This window comes from Poecilia formosa, unplaced genomic scaffold, assembly GCF_000485575.1.
Source record: "Poecilia formosa unplaced genomic scaffold, Poecilia_formosa-5.1.2 Scaffold38, whole genome shotgun sequence".
Taxonomy (NCBI): domain Eukaryota; kingdom Metazoa; phylum Chordata; class Actinopteri; order Cyprinodontiformes; family Poeciliidae; genus Poecilia; species Poecilia formosa.
This window is the reverse complement of record NW_006799977.1, coordinates 377,589-397,296: the sequence shown is the minus strand read 5'-3', so window position 1 is coordinate 397,296 and position 19,708 is coordinate 377,589. Positions and strand designations below refer to the sequence as shown.

Below are 19,708 nucleotides of genomic sequence, written 5' to 3'. Positions count from 1 at the left end.
GTGTGTGTGTGTGTGTGTGTGTGTGTGTGTGTGTGTGTGTGTGTGCGTGTGTGTGTGTGCGTGTGCGTGTGTGTGTGTTTGCATGTGCACAACCAGTCTCGACCCGCCATTCACAGCCCACTGACTTAACACGTTACTGGGGCAACCACACCAGTTGGCCTGCTATGCCACATACCAGACAGACACATGTAGAAGAAATTATGGTATGTCTGCAGCCAGACCTAATCCCAGCATAACAAGGAGAGCAGCGGTGCCAAGTTTCAGCTATCAGATGTCTCCAGTCCCTTTAGGTCACAGTCTGGAGGCTTAGGTAAAGAAACAAAAATGGTTCATAGCTTTCATTTGTAATGCTCTGCTATCACCTTGGTCCTTACAGGAGATCAGTCAAAAAGATGTGGCACTTTTATCAGACTGAGAGCCTTTTCATCTTTGTCCACTTTCTATCAGAAAGTCTCGCATTTAGGTTTTTAGCGAACTGTCGTGTGATGAGATGGAAATTCAAACTGCTTGTTTCAGCTCATGGGGCCCAGTGTAAGTTAATACTCACTTTAGAGGGTTGTTACTGTGTAACTCACATTACCTTGTCACTTTACCCACTCTGCCACTTTTAAATGTGATGCTGCTGCGTTTGCTGCTGTTTAGCATTAACATTTATTCCGAAATTGTCCTTTAAGAGTGAAACGTCTTGACAGCTGTCACTGACATCAGGAAAGAATCCCATAACCTCTGCCGTTACAAAATCATTTATTGGAACAAAATGTTTTGTGCCTCTAAGGTTCTGTGCATAATTATTATCTTGGTACATAACTTACATAGTGATAATTTAAAAAGCTTGCTTCTTATTAGTGATAAGAAATGCTACATTAGATTACATTTTTAGATGAACAATGTGTGTGACATTGTCTTTGTTATTTTTATATCTTGAAAATTACATGAGATAAAAATAGATTTTTAGGCGAACAATGTTTGTGACAATGTGTTTGGTAGTTTTGCAACTTAAGGTCTGAGCATAAAGCTATTAACTCTCTGTAGTGATAATCCCATCAAATGCACATTTCTAGAAATATTTTATTATAAAACTAGGCAGCAGAATAGTAAATACACAGCATAAGAAGTAGCGATGAGACAAAGATTACACCGCAATTTGTCGCAAATGATTAACCTCAAGTCTTTGACACCTGCAACGAATAGCTTCTATTGACTGTCAGAAATGTTTATCAGCATCAAAGTAGGTGATGGTATTTCTGACTTTGTTAAAAGGTCACAAGAAACTAATCACTAATCTCCAGTTCATTCCTCTTGTAGCATCTTGTTTGAATTTTGTATGAATACAGATTAGTTACCTACAGAGTCTAAAGCTAATTGTTAGCCTAAGGGTGTTGAAGACCAAAAGTACGAAATTAAAAAAGGCCACAATAGTAACAACAGTGTGAAATATTGCAGTGGCAGTATGCAAAGTAATTAACCCACCATCTGTCATCATGATGTCCCCACCACCCTTCACGAGTTTGAACCAGATATTTACCTTTGAGTTCCCATCATGGTGCTCAGGAAATCAGCATACTTGAGGTGTGGCCTTAAAGTACATCAACAAAACATTGGTGTGCCTCCAGTTTGAAGTAAAATGTGTCAGTCGAGATCTGATTATCTGTTTGGACTTTACATTTTATTCTTAAACGCCCATTTTGGACAATAACTCCATCTTTAAGAAAGTAGCAACACATTTGATTTCAAACACAAAACAGTAAGAGGTAATAGTGATAAATCAGTTTGTATTTATTTCTAAAAACATTGTTGTAAACTTTAGCTTATCAAAGTCAGAGTGATTAAAGCTGATAAACGAGGCTGTAAAAGTGTCTGAAATGCTATGAATTACATATTTGACTAACATGTTTCTGTGTGTTTGTGATTCCAGGTGGTGGGTCTCTATCGCCTGTGTGGCTCCGCAGCCGTAAAGAAGGAGCTGCGTGAGGCGTTCGAGAGAGACAGCCAAGGCGCGGAGCTGTGCGAAAGCATGTTCCCTGACATCAACGTTATCACAGGTAGCGTGATCAGCTGGGGCGGAAAACACAACTGGACCCGTCTAATCAGGGAATCTTTGGAATATCAATCACATTTTAGCGCAGTGTAACTGTAACTAGAACAATGTGACCTAATGACTTGAAGCCACTGAGGTGAAATGAGCAGTGATTGATAAACGTGGTTCCAGTGAATCTACAGACGAAACTAATGAGACCTTCGTGTGTTGGAGTCTGGGTTTAGTATTGATCTCAATCGGTAAACGTTCTGTCTGAGCTGGTGTGACCGCCTCACACGTGCACTTCTAGCAGTGTGTGTGAGTGCATGGTGTTGGTAAAAAAAGCATTCCAGCAGTCGACATATAGATCGATGCCTGAAGGGAAGCACAAAAACACAAACACACACACACACACACACACACACAGATCAAACCCGGCTCTACATTCAGGTCATTCTTTCTCCACCAAGTTTGTGGGTTTGGACTTGTAATGGACTGTCCCCTCCCTGGTTGCCATGACTGAGAGGATTTCTGTTGTCATACAGTTTGGCCTGAAGTAAAGCATAATCAACAATATCACTTTTATTCTTTGTTTCTGTTTTGTTTTGTTTTTTTACTTTAAAATAAAACAGAGTCAGTGAATTGAAGAACAGCTCTGAGTTCATCAGCTCAGGGAGCAGAAAAAGTTGTAGAAAAAGACTTGAGTCATGACTTTCTTTTCCTGTGGAGGAAGGCCATGGAAACCAGTAGGCATTGTAGAAGCTGCTGTTGGTTTTAGAAAGAGGCCTCGCTTAGGCGTCGTTCCATCATGCCTGCTTTGATCCACATGCAGTTGCAAGGCAGAGCAAAGAACACAGTTAACAGTTGAACGGGCTGGAAAAAAAGGCCCTGCACCATCCAGGATTGTTGGTTTTTGCTTGCTGCCTAAATTTGCTCTGCCAAGCGAGTTGCTGTGGCTGATAGAACTGAAGAGATGTGCTGGTTTGATACATGATGCCATGATCGAAGAGTTTTAATCTTGCTTTGTTATATTTCTTCTACTACATTCATTATTTTGGTCTTTTAAATTTCAGGTTTGTTTGAAATTTGTCTAATTTTACTACGTTCTAATTAAGGTTTATAAAACTAATCTCCAGGCCGTCAAGTGAGCAGCGTGTGGACGAGCTCGGAGGAGTGGCGCGTCACACGGCTAATTTAAAAGCGCTGGCAGTGAAAGGGATTATCCTAGGGGTCAGAGTTCAACTCAAAGCTTGCAAAACATGCTCAGAGCATGGACCTACACTGTTTCAGATCAAATCCTTTGTTTCATATTCCAATACTAGCATCAATATAAAGATAAAAAAGGAGTATCTACAACAGGTTGGCATGGGAAATAGTTATTTTTGTTAATTTCGTTGTTTTTTTGTTTGTTGTTATGTCAACAACATTTTTGCAGAGTTTTGTGCATTCGTGGAAAAGCATCTTTCTCTATTTAATGAAGTACTGTATAAAAAATGTATAATAATAATAATAATTCTGTAATTATTTAATAGTAAAAAAAATACCACATTTACACATTTATTTTATACATTACAGAAGATAATACGAACAAGATTTTTTTCTTGATTTGTTCTGGAGTGCAGGTGACAAGAGTGTCAAATTGTTGTATTTGAATAAAATCCTCAGTGAATGCATGTGAAATGGACATTAATTGGGACAATTTGTTCTTATAAACCCTGAACCCAGAAACCAGCTGATGGATTCCCATCATGGCACCGTTCCTGCACAGTTCTGGATCTGAGTTTTGACTGATTTGCCATTTCCTCATCCTCCTTCTCCGCTTTGCCCCCCACCATCGGCAGTACTCCAGTGAAGACATGGAAAGTCATTAACAAGTGCCCCCTTTGTTGCCGAACAAACACAGATGGTATTTGGCTCACGCATGGGGGATTAGCTGAACTCTGGGCAGGCCAGGGGAGCAGGAGAGCGTTTTACAGAGAGCGGCAGGCAGGCCGGCTCTCTGGCCGTTGATTTGTTTCCTAAACTGCAAGTCAGAAATTAAGAACTAATTCAGGATATATTTATAATAAATCACCTCATAGGACAGGAGTGCAGCTGTTCCAGAGTTACAGAAATAGTTCTGTGGAAATTTTGAGCTAACCACTATGTAAAGATTCTCCGTGTGATTGGTGGAGGCAGCGGCACACACGTCAACCCACCCCCAAGTACTGTGGGGGTGTGCACAGCAGTGGGGCGGTTAGGATGGAGAACAAATCCACATTTGTTTTCCGGACGGGGCGCTGACTGCAGCACTGACAGGAGGAGTGACCCTCTGCTTTGTTTGAACAAGAGGTCAAAGGTAGAGCCATGCCCCAATGCATTGTGTGCCTTGTAGTGTTTGGTGGCACATTTGGGGTTGTGGAAAAGTTAAGCATGTAAGAGTTTTAAAGAAATGTCTTGATCGCAGAGATATGTCTTGTAACTAGAAGATATGCGCCAATCCAACATTAATATCTGTATATTTAAAAATCTAAATAAATTGATTATTGGAGACAATGTACCTGGTCCATGAGGGCAGATCTATTCAGTCTAATTCTATGTTTTGTGCTCTGAAGGACATCATGCTTTGTTATTTATTTTACATTATATTTAGAATTAAAAAATAATACTTTTTGAACCATTTGAAAGAACGTTTGTTGAAGTTGATTTTTACATGTTTGACCTGTTGCTTTAGTCAGTTTCTGTTTCTTTACTATTTATTTTATATTGTTAAAGTTGTTTTTTTACATGTTGACCAAGTTTGAGAAGCTATTGGTGTATTTAAGTGTGCTGTACTGGTGCAGAGATATCAAATAAATTTGTTATGCAGTGGATATCTATGTTTAAAAAAAGAAACGTTTTAAGTCAATCCAGCAGTTTTTCTATATCGGATCGGTATCGGCTGAACCTCAGATATCAGTATCGTATCGGAAGTGAAGAAGGTGGATCGTACATCCCTAGTTCCTGTCGTAATGTGTGTATATACACATATGGAGTGTATTAATAGTGCCAAACGCCGACTGCTTGATTATAAGAGCGAACACAGCCAGTGGGTGTTTGTTTGCTTGGCTGAGAAGGACGGTGAAGCACCTGCAGAGTAAACACACCTGTTCACCAGTGAGCCCCTGACTGACCTCATGTGTTCCTCATCAAGGTGTTGTAAGTGTGTGTGTGAGTGCGTGCATGTGTGTGTGCGTGTTCAGGCTCCTGCAGCGTCTAAGACACTAAAGTAAACACACGTCAGGATAATGATTTACCTGAATGGTTGTTTTCTCCTCATCTTACCCGAGTACCTGTGCACACACACACACGTACACACTCTTCCAGGGAATTTTTTTATTTATTTATTTTTTTCAGCATTGCAGAAACTGGGACGTGTATGAAATGGCTTCAAAGATGTTATGCAAAGCGAGGAAATAGTCAGGTTGTTTAGGTTTGCTACGCAGCTTTTACGTGAAACAGTCCAGCTGCTTGTTGTTGAGTCTGTCTCGGAGCGGAGGGAAGGTCAGAGGATCTGCCATGCAGGAGTTTCCATTTGAATGGAAGAAAAACAAGCTTTGTGGTAATTCTCATTAGATCTGGTTTGCCTACTTCCCTAAGCAATGAAAAAAAGTTCAGTTTAATGAGTTGGATGGATGAAAACAGATGGAATTATTTTTGCTTCCAGTTTTTTTTTTTCCTATGATGAATCAGTCTGATTATTATTTTCTGACTGAGTTTTCCATCAGCGCTGTCAGTGGAGAACCGGGACGATGTTTGTTCATCGGTTATCTGGTTTGGAAATCAACTAGCGCTGGGAGTCATTTAGGGGAATGAATGTAGCTTTTATTGATGTTATCAAATGTTGCTCATTCATATCACATATGACTAAGGCAACGACACGAAGCATGAATGGAAGTGAGTCAGGTTATTAAATGTGCTGGTTCACAGGGCACAGGAGGTGATATTTAATGAAGATTCCAGTCTGTTTGCAGGAGCGCCGTTAAAACCTGGCCCAGCTGCTTTACAGCTGATATTGTGCTTGTTTACCTGTGATACCAGGGCTGATATGATATCTGCTTTGTTTGGGTACAGGTTGATTTTTAGCAGATGTTTCAGAAATACATTATTGTTAGGTGTGGTTTTTTATGTCTGGTGTTTGTAAACAGTGTAAGCAGTTTTGAACGGCCCTGAAAAGTTATCTGGTCCAGATCAACTTACAAGATTGTTGACCAAAAACTAAAAACATTTGCACTGCTTAAATAATATATCCACACCTCCACAAGTTACACAGTAAGACGTATAAACATTAACATTTCAATTTTGATGATTGTGAATACAAAGATGCTGGTAAAAAGAGTTTGCAGATTAGTGCAATCAGCACCTTGATGCCAATTGGCTGCGTCCCATAGAGCAGAGAAAACGAGAACTGTGGATGCTAGCATCTGTAGTGCCGATGTGCTGCGGGTATTAATGAATATTAAGATATTTTTAATGCTTAAACTATTAAAACAGACAGCTATAAGTCATTTTATAGTGAATCTGCTATTTCTGTTTCCAGTTTGCAATACTGAAGATGCATTCAGCATTCATTGAATGCATCTTAAAAAGTAAGATAGAAACTTTTTATTTCTTATCACCTAAAACCAATGCTTTAGTTGAAGATTTGAGCTTTTTAATTCTAAAGAAACTGTCAGACGATGGACCAACAAGGCAGTCAAAAATATCCGTAAAATGCTCTAAGCCTCAGGTTCTTTTAAAAAGAAAAGCAGTGGCTTACACGGATTACAAACGTAGCACATTAAGGTGTGCCTAAGAGGATGGATTCGCTTCAGACTGTACTGCTAGAAATAGAAGGCACAAGAAAAGGATGCTAATCACTCCAGGTGGACCGGAGTGATGAAGAAGAAGATCCTAAATCCAGCTCAGTAATCAGCGTTGGTTATGTGAAGCGATTGTGTTGCTGCTTTGGGAATTTCTAGGAAGTGATGGTGGTTGTCACATTTACATTGATCCCACTGCGATCTGGTTTTATTCAGCACAGACAAGTTGGGACTGTTTGTTCAACAAGCCTCTGGATATTACGAATATAAAGGCTGACAGCTGTTTGAACAGAAGTTTTATTTGTCTTTTCGATATTTCTGTGTTCAAAATGTTCAAAACTTGTCAGTAAGATTCAGTGAGGGAAGGGTTCATTGACAGGGGTCCAGCCTGATGGTGGTTTTCAGGGTGGATCAAGCATGAAGTGATTTTTCAACCTAAAACCCACAAACATGCAATATTAGTTTTTTTCATGAGCTGAGATTTTTCTTTGTTGCTTATTACAAATTAGTGAAATGATAGCGCTTACTCTATATAGTCCGCAAATTATATAATGATTTTACTTAACATTGTCTTCCCAATGCAAACCTCTGTGATACTCTTGTTGTGTACAATTCTGTCACCAATGCCAAGTAATTAAATAATTACTTTACAAGTAATTATTTTAAATTGTTGTGCCTTTCCTATATTGTTTAACTCTTTAGTACTGTTTAAGTTAAAGGGCTTTTTAAAAGCTTTATTTTCTAACCTTTAAGCTCCTAATTTAAATTCTTAACCACTGTGTTCTTGTACACCAAATTATGTTCATGCAACCCATTATTATTCATATTCCTGGTAAATTTAGATATAAAATAATCTCCATTCAAGTTATAAGTTATTAAATAAAATATACATTTTATTTGCTTTTTATTAAAGAATAGCATTTCAGATGGTATTTAAATCCTTTGCAATAATCAGTGGAAATAAATATTTATTGTCATTATAACAGAATATTTTTTGTAAATTAAAAGTTTGAATTCAAGAGAGTAGTCGCATTAATTTAAAAATACGTTTCACAAAATGTTAGCATTATTTGAGGTGGCTGTATCTTTCTGAAGATTAGAGTTACTTACAGGCAGAACCAATAATGCTAATTACACAGCCGCTAGCCTTCCCTGAAAACCGATCCAGCTTCATGTAGAGGAAAATGAGAGCAGACATTCGCTCTCAAAGACCTGTCAGGCTGCCAGAAACCTTTTTTATTTTTTTTAATTCTCCCCTTTTGCCTTTGAAGAAAAGACATGCCAGGAGCTTAGTGGAGACAGACAGCGTCGGTTTCATGTTGTTCTGAGGCTTTTGTCTGCGCTACAGGAGTCCAAAGTCACAGGTGTTAAACCAGACCCTCCCCAGTCTCCCAGCACACTTAGAGCCAGTGCATCACACCCTGCGCAACCAGGCCGCCTGCCAGACATCATAGGATCGCTAGCAGAAATAATGGAGCCTCATTTGGTAGATATTTATTTCCTATTTTACAGAAAGATGTGAATGAAAGACGGCTTGCTAGCTCCCCGCACATTTCATTCTGTAAGAACAAGGTAAATAAATTGTTTTAGAGAGGTATTAAACCATTCTGATAGTCATGAAGTTTTATAATGATCCCAATAAATTTATACATTTTACTTTATGAATATAAATATAAATATTCCAGGTTTGGGAGGATTGTAGTCTTCCCAAACTACCAGAAGTGCTTGTAGAGTGGAGCCATATTATCAGGATTTTTCTAGTATAGATAAAAAGAATAGTATTTTACATTTTCTTTTTAAAAATACGAGAAATTTAGATATAGCTACATTAAAACATAAGCTACTTGGGATAGAGAATATGGATATATATTTAATCTCCAGCGCAGATAAAGAGAAGCCAATACGTCTGATAAATCATATAATTCCTATGAGTTTAAAAGAGGGGTTCTAGAACAGATCTCTGTGGCACTCCAAACATTATGGATCCTAGCAACTAATCAGAAATGTTTACTAAGTTTAGTCCTTTAAACAAAACAAAAACTTTCTTTTTCATCGTAGTTAAACACAAATGTCTGAAAACCTGAAAATCATCTGTTCAGATTGAACTATGAGTCATATTTCCTCATGCTCAGTCATCTTTCTGTTCCCCTCGGCAGGAGTACTAAAGGACTACCTGCGTGAACTTCCCTACCCTTTAATCACCAAGCAGCTGTATGAGGCGGTGCTGGAGACCATGGCCACCAGGCCCCTCAAGATGGCCGCTGCGGGGTGCGAGAACGATCTGGCAGACTCTGAGTACACCGTGAGCCTGCTGGAAATCCTACCGGAGGTGGAGAGGGTAAGTTAAAAATACGGCCATCACTCTGCTGTGTCTTACAGTTTCATGGCTGAAGATACATTTACAAAGGAAGCTATGAGAGAGGTCACTGTGGCTAAGCTGCTGGCGGCTGTGGAATGACAGCAATGCCCAAGATTGCTACTGTTACGACATTACGTGTGTTTTCAGAGTAGTGATAGTAGCAGTGCTAAGTGGTTTGCAGGGCTGTACATGTCATTCTTGGAGGAAAGTCTAAAGTTTATTACTGACAATGCACCTAACAAACCAGTTTAATGTCTCAGCTGCGAGGAAACATAATTACTGTTATGGTACCAATAAAACCAACCTATAAAGATTTATATATAGTAAAATGTTAAATGCTTTGGTGCAAATTATAGATTTACAACTCAGTCAGTTGACCTACTTGGAATAAAAATTAAAATGATACTAAAATGATAAAAACTAAAAATGTCAATAGTAAAACAATGAGTAGCTTTATTACCGTTGCTAAAAAATAAAAGTATTGTGCATGAATAAATAGATGTGCACATGGTTAAACTTATCCTTTAATATCTTATAATTAAATTTTAGCTTTCTGTTTTCTAGCATAGGAGGTTGTTAGCATCCCACATCTTGATTTCTTTGGTTCCTTTGGTTTTTGGACTCTGGCAAGCCCATTTTAAAACTTTAGTGTGTCTTTCAAACTGTTGATAACAACAAAAACCCAGTTCCATTATGTGGGAAAGTAACGGTACATGGTAAACAACCTGTATTTGTATAGCACCTTATCATCCCAAGGACTGAAAAGTGTCTCACCCTACAATCAGGCATTTGCCCATTTAACCACCAACAGCAAGGAAGGCAGGGGAAGTGATTTACCTACGACTGACAGGCAGAGCGCGGGGCTTCAGCCTTCTGCAAAATTCTTAGTTTTTTCAAAGAAAAGACTTCTGTCATCCAAGCAAACTTCTCAGTCCAAACATTATAGGAAATACAGAAGATTTCCATCACATGTAAATAAATAATTTAAAAGTTTTTCTTCCTTAAAGTGATAAAAACTGAACTGGTTTGTAAAAGGAGAAATTAAAAAGTAAGAGGTTCTGCTGTCAGACTTTTGGCAATCTTCCTGATCAGTTTCCATCTTTCATTAATTGATAATAAAATGTTTGATTTTGTAATGTCACTGTCTCCTCATTTTTTACTCCACTTATGATTATTTTGACTGCTTTGACCTTTGTACCTGTATCCTGACCTTTCTGTGAAGGACATAAATAAATTAAGATTATTAAGGTTAAATAAACAAGCAATGCTTAGCCTGGTGGGGCTCAAATAAAACCCGCCAGGCTTACAACACGCTGGGGGAAACCCTGATTTGATCTCATGTCTTACCTTGAAAATGTGGCATCTTAATAAGAGGGGAACACCGAGTAGATCATCTGTTTCCTGCTCCTGCAACAGATTAGCTTGATGAAGAAGAGGCTTCACTCTGATACTCCTCTGCTGCCGACAGTGGTAATACTGCAACTACTAATCAGCATAATGACATGTCTAATTTGTCCACGCTTATGTGTGTGTCTGCATTAGATGACTTTGCGGAAGCTTCTGGACCACTTGAAGCGCGTGGCGTCCTACCAGGAAATGAACAAGATGACATGTCAGAACCTGGCGGTGTGTTTTGGCCCAGTGCTGCTCAGCCAGCGTCAGGAGGCGTCGTGCCACACCAACCGCGTCTTCATCGACTCAGAGGAGCTCGCTAGCGCCCTGCACTTCAAAAAGCACATTGAAGTCCTGCACTACCTGCTGCAGCTCTGGCCAGGTGAGCCCGACAACCTTCTATTTTGCTTTTTTGATTCACTTACATTCAAGTCGTGCTGGTCCTTTTTATGGAGTAGTTTACAAATTGTTACCAGCTTTGTGGCTCAGCTCTAAAAAAGAACTGGGCTGCTTTGATCACTGAGGTTCCAGGCTGGCATGAGTGTGGCTGATAGTCACCGACCGCCATCTTTGGTTTTTCTGGGAAGCAACTCCCCACATGTGCTTTATCGTGGTGGCTGAGCCAATCAGAGCCAAGCCAGCAAGCCCAGAGTAAACCCAATTTATGAGGCGTATCCTCGCCGTTCTATGACAGATCAGTCCTCCAGCAGAGTCCTAGCTTTCCTCTGTGCGGCCCATCTGTCAGCCGCCACAGCTGTTCCTGCTAGCTGCAGCTGTCTGCTGTGAAGTATGAAGGAACCCAAAGATTATTCCAGAAAGCACTTAAGATCAGGGATGATAAATGTTGCAATTAAGGAAAGATTTGTGCTAAATGCAAGTTTACTCCATTTCTTTTGACATTTAATAAACATTTATGTCATCCCTGTATGAAAAAACTGCATTTTTTTAGATTTTTACATTCAAGGAATATGTTTCAACCATTCCCATATTGAAAGTAATGCAATAATATTGGTTGCGTTCTTGAATAAAACAAAATCATGTCAAATTTTAAAACTACAGTCTTGCTACAAACCTCTGTTAGATTGTTTTACAGAAGCTTTATTTGTAAAGTTTTAGGCATTCATCTATTTCTGCTTGAGCCTGCTAAATGTAGCTGCATCCTCTGAATCCTGCTCTTAACTAACTTTGTTTTAAATGCATAAGAAGCTATTTTAGAAGAAGCTATTGGTAGCTGTGTTGAGTTTCATGGGAGAGATAAAAAAATACGTTAAAAAAATTAAAGGGTGAAAAAATGGCAATGAAATTACAATGTTTACTCAAAAGAAACGGGGCGTTAAAGTCTCCAGTTTGAAATTGAATGCATTAAGAAAATATTTCTATGTTGGTTTATCCAGTGAGGAACATTAAATCAATAGAGTAGCAGATCAGGGATGATGGAGATCCAACAGTCTGGCACCCTACCCAAGGATTTAAAGGTGTTCTTTAAGTTATTGCAGAATTGAATGGCTGCTCGTGATGAAAAGAGTTTCAAAACACAAACATTATAAATTCAGATAGACATTTTCTGCTGTTGTTCTGCTCACAACTGACACAGATGTGGATCAAAATCTTGCCCCAACTTAGAACATGACCATAAAAGCGATTTTTTTGCTGTCAGAACTTGATTTTAAGATTCCTTATCTTTCTAAAATAGAATATTGATTCTTAAATAACAAGAGCTTCAACATATAAAAACATATCCAGAAAGGAAGCCTGTGTGAGATGTAATAAATGAAGCACAGGATGAATTATATACATTTCAGAAAAAATGTCTTTCTTTCTTTTTAGGCCCTTAGATATGGATAGAAATAAAGTGAGCTGGTTTTTAAGTTTTAGACTGAAGCAATTCCTGAGAAGAGTTTCTGGTCTTTTCTGGCTGCCGTCTGTAATAACTTCTACAAGAAGCTTTCATTCCAGGTTCAGGCCTTTGTTTACACCCTCACCTCCATTCTATCCTCTTCCCCAGCACGGACTGGAAGACGCCTGGACTGTAATTAAAGGCATTCCAGACTTAACCTTACCCTTCAGCCCCCGGAGCTTCACCCTAACATTTCACAATCATTATGAGATATTTTCAGCCGCCACTTCACGCCTCTTACACACACATACCAAACGCGATTCAAAGCCTCGTTGAGCAACATGCGCATGGGGGCAAAGGCGATGGCATCCGACGGCTGCTGGTGGGAAAACACTGGAGGCATTTACAGAAAGCGTGAGAGAGCGGGCAAAGCTGACGGACAGCTATATGTTGGGCGTGTTTTCTAACTGCGAGAGAGAAAGGGCATGTGTCTGTGATGAAGGAACAGCATGAGGGAAGCGTCTGAGAGTATTTGTTTACAGAAGAACTCTGGTTGAGCTTTAGCATGATCTGGGACAATCAACATCTAGTCACCACTTACTGGACTGTCTTTATTAACCCTTTCATGCATAGTGGTCACTACAGCGGACAACTGTCTAAAAGCCATTTTCTTGTGCTTTTTGTGAATTTTTATGTTATAAATGCACACAGACCACTGAAGTGGACATTAATGCATCATAAAATACTCTATCAACTACTGGCCATCAGCTGCAAATGCAAGAAATTATTTTTGTTAAATCCAATATGGCCGACAGACAAAAAAGCATGCCGACCGACCCGGTCCCTCCTTCTACTGTAGACGGCTCTTGCAGGTAAAAAGAATATTGTGACATCAGATAACCCCTAAAGAACAATACTACTGATGTATTTTTCAAATAACAACTTTGTATTTGGAGAAAATTACAATTGATTACCTAAAAAAAAAAGAAAAAAAAAAAGAAAAAGTGTTTACAATTTTTTTTATGCCTTAAGAAAAAGGTACAAAAAAACGGAAAAAATCCTGACACGAAGGATCATAATCCATGCATAAAAGGGTTACTAGATTAAGTATTTAAACTTAAATATAAGATTTTTTTGCACACATTTAGTTCCAAAAAGTAAAATAAGAGAATATTATTGAATTGTGAACATCTTTTTGCAAATATCTGAAAAATGCAATTTGTTTTGTAAATCTGTCCAATTTCATCGTGAAAAGTGTTTGAAATATCAGAAAATATGGAAAAGAAGCAAAAAACAATAGAAGTTTTTGGAAACAAGAGTCACTATAAAGAACTCGTAGTTTAATTGTGAATAACTTCCTAAGATGATGAATGAAGTAAAGTTGCACCCAGGTGACATTTTTTATTCAGAAAAAGCTCAGAGATAAAATAGTTTAGGTGTGAAGCTTTACGGTATGAAATGGACAGGAAGTGCTCAAAATGAGCTGCTGCTAACGTCCCTATCCAGATCGACTGAGCTGATTTCCCCATGTCGTCTCATTGCCTGAGCTCCTTGGCACTATGCATGCACACTCAGTTTTCCTCCTAGCGGCCAAATAATTATGGGTTCAGTTACTCAGAAGTACTCAAAAGTAATCCATTCTGCATTTTAATAAAAAGTCTACAGGCCTCTCCTGGGCTTTTGTGAAATAAAAGAGAAATCATTTCAGAACTTTTGCCGCCTTTAATTTGACATTTAAACTGTATAATCTGCCAGATTGTGAAGGAATGTGCAGACTTTTTCAGATTATTTCAACCTTATATCACAAACTTCACATGTGATTTTAAGAAAGCAAGATATTCTCACAGTTTCTTATAATGACTCAAAATGTTTCAGGCTTCTAGAAACAGTTAACAGAAATTAACTAAAGTAAAACTGAAGTTTTCCAGTTCCTTCTTTTAATGATTTAATTCATGGCATTAGTGAATCGTGTCTGAAACTGAACAACACTGTCTCTGAATAGGGAGGATAATGTCTGTAGCCTCGGGTCTGCTGTTGGGTATGAACATACACGTAAATGTAGAAGCCGTTGAGATGACAGAAAAAAAGCTGACGTCTTTCATAACTCAACATTTCTGTTCTGGGAACACTGGAAAAAAACAAACGTTTCAAAAAACAAGCAGAATTTGTGATCTCTTTCCGACTTTCTTTTCTAAGTACAGAACGTGACTCTTAACGCCAAAACTGTGTTTTATTCTTTTCCAATGCAGTAAGAAATGGTACATAGAGATAAAGACAGACAGGTAACCAGACTGCGCTGACTCTGTGGTCACTCACTCTTCCTTTTCATGGGGCAGTCACGTGATTTTTTTTTTTTTTCCATGGGGCATCACTTTGGTTAACTTTTACATTTTATTCAGTCAGCAACAGGCTGGCAACAAAATCACAAAGCGTGGGGCGTGACTTTAGCATGCGCCCGAGTTGGCATGTTCCTTCATTTGATAAAATTACTGCTTGGACGCCTTTAAATAGCAGCAAGCAGTTCCTCCATAAAATGAGAATTTATTTCTTTTGCTCTGGAGGATTTTATTGGTGCTCAGATCATCCAAAATCACACAATACATGATTTTTATCTTCAAAGTTACAAAAAAAATTATTTCTGTCTTTCTGGAAAGAAATCTCTTCTTTGCATGGAGCAGCCCAAGCTGGAGTACTTTTACCTTCTTTGTATTGAAATAAAAGGGAAGCAACAAAGCAAGTCACTTTATGTGCAGCTGAGCCTACAGAAGCTAAAACTTTCTATTTTCAAACCTTTGGCTTTTATTTGCTTGTGATTTGTAATTATTGGTTTCGATCAGGAACATTATCAATCAGTGTAAAATAAGATATTCTGCAAAATCCTAATTTAACCACTTTATTAGTTTGGGTTTTATACAATGCATATCTGAATAACTGCAATTTTTACAGCGGCATCTGTGTAGATTGTAATAGGATTAAAAAGCTGCTTTGTTTCTGTAATTCAATTCAATCCTAACTCCATAAAGTATTTTTGATTCAAGTTTTTAGTTTGGTTAATGTTTTACACTTAATAAAAACTGAAATTATGTTTTTTCAGAAAATTTGAATATTGCATAAAAGCAACCTAAAATTCTTATTACCGAAATATTTAGTAGTTTTCTACTAAACTACATGTTCAGTCAATAACCATGAACATACCTCATTATTATAAGTAATTATTATTATTTTATTTTATTTTTTTACCAAAAAGATGATTTTGGGAAGAAAATGACTTGGGCCATTACATTAGGAAGGTGGCGAGAACATATTTCTGCATTTAAAAAATTATTTTTTTGAATTGTCTCATGTAATATTAACATTTTCTGAAAAACTGAATTTTGGATTTTCACTAGTTGAGCCAAATTCATGCAAATTAACAGAAATAAAAGCTTGAAATATCGCAAACTTATATAAGTTTTACTTTTTTTAAATTTAATTAATGAAAAAAAAAACTACCTGGATGCACCGTTAGTTACTTAACTTTTGGGTCTTTAAACAAATCTGCCTTGCTAACTTTTATGATTTTTTATTTATTCTATGGTAGTCTGATTAATTTATTCTGTTTTTTGTTTTTTTTAATCTCTCCCTGTAGTTGTGGACCCAAATGACCAATCGTCTCTTCGGTTCCCTGCAGCCCCTCCTCTGAGACGCAGGAAAGAGCGCCCCCAGTTTTTAAACCTCAGCGAAGCAGAGATGGCCGGTGTCCTGCGGCCCAAACCGGGACGTCTGGACAGTCCCAGCAACAGATATGCTGGCGACTGGAGCGGCTGTGGTGAAAGCTACTTCCCCTCTGAACTGCTGCTTCCTCCCAGTAAAGAAGAAGCAGACTACGACGATGTGCCGTCTGAAGACACAGAGGCAGCCGAGGAAGCCCACGAGAAGGACGCAGCAGAGGAAGATGACCAGGAGAGGGCCACAAGTCCTGCGTCTGATCTCCGTGTGGAGGAAGAACCTCAAAGAGAGGAGTTTGTGAAAAAGGATGATAATGGGGAAGAAGAGGAGGAGGAGAAAGAAAGCGAGAGCGACAGTTCAAACAGCACGCTGGCTTTTGAAGAGGAGGAGGCGGAGGAGAAAGTGTTTAACCACATCCTGCCTAAAGAGCACACTTACCAGGCGTACATGAAGATCCAGGACATCAGTCCCGTTCTGAGCAACAGGGTCAATCTGAGAGACCTGCAGGAGAGCATCGACACCCTAATAGGAAACCTGGAACGAGAACTAAACAAGAACAAGCTCAACGTCGGATACTGACTACTACGCAGGCACACACGCATATCCATTTGTAGACCCATAAACACAGACGTGGTTTGAGGAGGACCTACAGTACTGATCAAGGTGCTTCGCAAACACCCACAGTGTTTCCACAGGAATCCTGTGGCTTGTGGTGCTGCTGTAATAAGTTACAAGGTGAGAGGAGAAGAAATGAAACGGGGCACTTCTAGAATTTCTACCTTACCCACAGACATTCCATCATTTTTTTTTTGTTTTATTTTGTTTTGGTTTTTCATGTGTCTTACATCATGTGGTTTGTTTTGGTTTGCATTCTTTCCTGTTCCGTGTTCCATGTTGTTATTGTTGCTTTTCTTCTTATTAGAAGAACCCATTGACCCCTCAGGGGTTTAAAAGGTGCCTTAATTGTGTGAAGGTGGTGCGTCAGGAGGAAAATCCACCCTGAAAGAAAATACGTTATCTCCTGACAGCTTGATTGTACAAACAAACAAAATAACATCTTTGGATATTTTAATCGTCCGTTCTACAATTTTGGCAACGGACTACAGACTGGTCTTAATTTCAATATCCAAAAAGTTTTGGTTTTAATGATTGAAGCGGATATTTTTTTTGACCTGAGAAATAATCTAACAAAAAAAAAAAAAATGAATTCACATCTGTTTCAGAGCTGCTACCTGTTACTGCCTGTTTTTGATTTGAGTGCTGATTAAAACAAGCCAAGTTTTTAGGAGAAACATGTCATTTTCTTTTATTAAAGTGGATTTCCTTTTTAAGGCAACGGAGAGCTTTTCTGTCGAGGTACAAGAATATTATACAACATTAATGCACTTATTAGGCAGGTAGCTGAGTAGATTATCGTGCTTTTTAGAGTTAGAATGACTGACTGTGATTTGAATAAAGTGAGAAAATGGGCCAGCGGAAAACTCCTCTTAAAGATAAAAAAAATAAACATGAATTTTTGTTGCGCTTGCAAGCGTTTTGATAAACATCTCATGCTGGAGGTCATAAAAGTAACCAAATGCTAAATTTACTTATTTGATTTCTTATTAGATGGGAATTTTGACACATTGAGCTCAACTTAGTAGCTAAACTTATTTTAATTTAGCATAAAAGTTACAGCCAACTAGCTTTGTGAAACAAAAATACATTTTCTCTTTAGTCATCTTTGTGCTTCAAGCAGGCTCAAACAGTCTAGATGTCTGTCTTCTCATCTACAGCAGCAGAAAATGTTTTCATTTGGTAAATAAATATAAGTTGCAGTAATAGAGAAATTAGTTTGTTTTGTTTTTTTTAGCTTAGCATAAAAATCCAAGCTAGCTAGCCCAACTTTGGGTGAAAAAAAAAGCTTTTTCTTTATGCTTTTTTAAAACAAACAACAGAAGACCATAAGCTAAATAATGAAACAAATGATGTCAACATTAGTTTTCTGTAGCGATATTTAGAAGGCCTCATCCAGTTAGCATCTGTTACCTTGCTGCCTAAAGCAACAAAGGAGATTTTCATCAATCCAGGGATTCAGAGTGATCAGTATTTAACCTATATGGATATGTATATAATTATATAAATGTATTTGGAGTATATTATTTTTACATCCTATATTTCAATGGCGTATTTAAAAAACTTCTGATGACCTTGTAGTGTTGACGGCAGTCGTGTAAATCTCCCTTTGAGCTACCTATACACATCTTAATGTGCTGGACTAATGATGCAACACTAGCTGTAAAATATATGATAAAATGCTATTGGTGTTGTTATTATGTTGTGTATATATTTGAGCTAATCTGTGTCTGGTGGACTGAGATGTGTTCATGACTTTTGGTGTGTTTTTTATGGTACTGAACGTTGCATGGTCAAAAGCTTTACCAACATAAGCAAGGCTCTGTCTGATCTGCCATTGTATTTCATATTTATGTGTAAAATAAGACTATTTTATAATGTATGCTTATTTGTTTGACCACTTGTTACTTAGATAAACTGATGATGGGATTGTGTTTTCTTCTAAAGGATGTAGAGGCGGAGATTGATTAAGATGCACAAGATTTTTTTTGTAAATATGGTACCATAGTCAAAAAGTGACTACATTATTACCACATGATATCTTCTGGGCCTTCTTATAAATTTATTTGAATTTTAAGGTCATTTTTATAATTTGAAAGAAGCTTGAACTAAAAAAAGTAACTTAAGTATAAGATCAGTTGTAGCCTTGACCCATCTGGAGAAAGCAAGTGAGATGGGGCTAAAATTTAGCTAAATCTTATGAATTGTTTAAAAAACAGATAAGTTGTTGTTTCTATTTTTTAAGTGTGACTTTGTTCATCTGCCTTATCATAAATAATTGTCTGTTTCACCGAACAATATTTAGAGTCACAGGCATTTTCCAGATTTTTTTTAAAGAAGTTTTGTGTTACAGAATTTAAATCTGCTTATTGTGACAGTCTGTAATGTATTCTTTAAAACCCTGTAGTCATGGACCTTAATGTTTAGGACAAATGCAAACAAACTGAATTTTTCTCTAAGAAGGGGCAAACTCAAATTTAAAAGTATGTTTTTCAGTGGATTTCTTTTAGTTTCATTTATCAGTGAACTGCTGAGGGAGTCTGATGAAAATCCTCAGCAAAGTTGTTTTTAAACTATCTGCCTGCAAAGAGAACAGGAAAAAAATGCTGAGTAGTATTCATAAAACTCATGGAGGGAGATTAGTTATTTTCATCCATTTATTAAATATGCAGACTGTACTTTAAATCCAAGAAACATTTTAGTGATAATATGAGATCTAAAGGTAAGGTGTATTACATACAGCATGGTTACAGCACATTGTTGTTATATTTGTTATTACAAATAACATTTGCTTCATTTTGTTGCATCACATTTTCGATATAATCATTCTTTTCAGTCTCATCCTCTTTGTCCTTTAGATGAGAAAGTGCCACACTGAACGCATCTCTAAACTGAACCGATAGGCGCTTTGTATTGAACCCGAAAAACATGGTCATAATAAAGATATTATTTTACATTCA

The 19,708-nt window shown here is 37.8% G+C and overlaps 1 protein-coding gene across 2 annotated transcripts in view; it reads left to right on the top strand.

The window, feature by feature from the left end:
• Positions 1-19,708, top strand: part of syde2 (synapse defective 1, Rho GTPase, homolog 2 (C. elegans)) — a 45,081-nt gene extending 25,373 nt beyond the window's left edge. For both annotated transcript variants that reach the window (XM_007550821.2, XM_007550819.2), the window contains exons 5-8: positions 1,916-2,042; positions 8,994-9,175; positions 10,739-10,970; positions 16,054-19,708. In XM_007550821.2, coding sequence (XP_007550883.1) covers positions 1,916-2,042; positions 8,994-9,175; positions 10,739-10,970; positions 16,054-16,712 — 1,200 coding nt within the window. In that variant the 3' untranslated portion in view covers positions 16,713-19,708. The remainder of the gene's footprint in view (positions 1-1,915; positions 2,043-8,993; positions 9,176-10,738; positions 10,971-16,053) is intronic.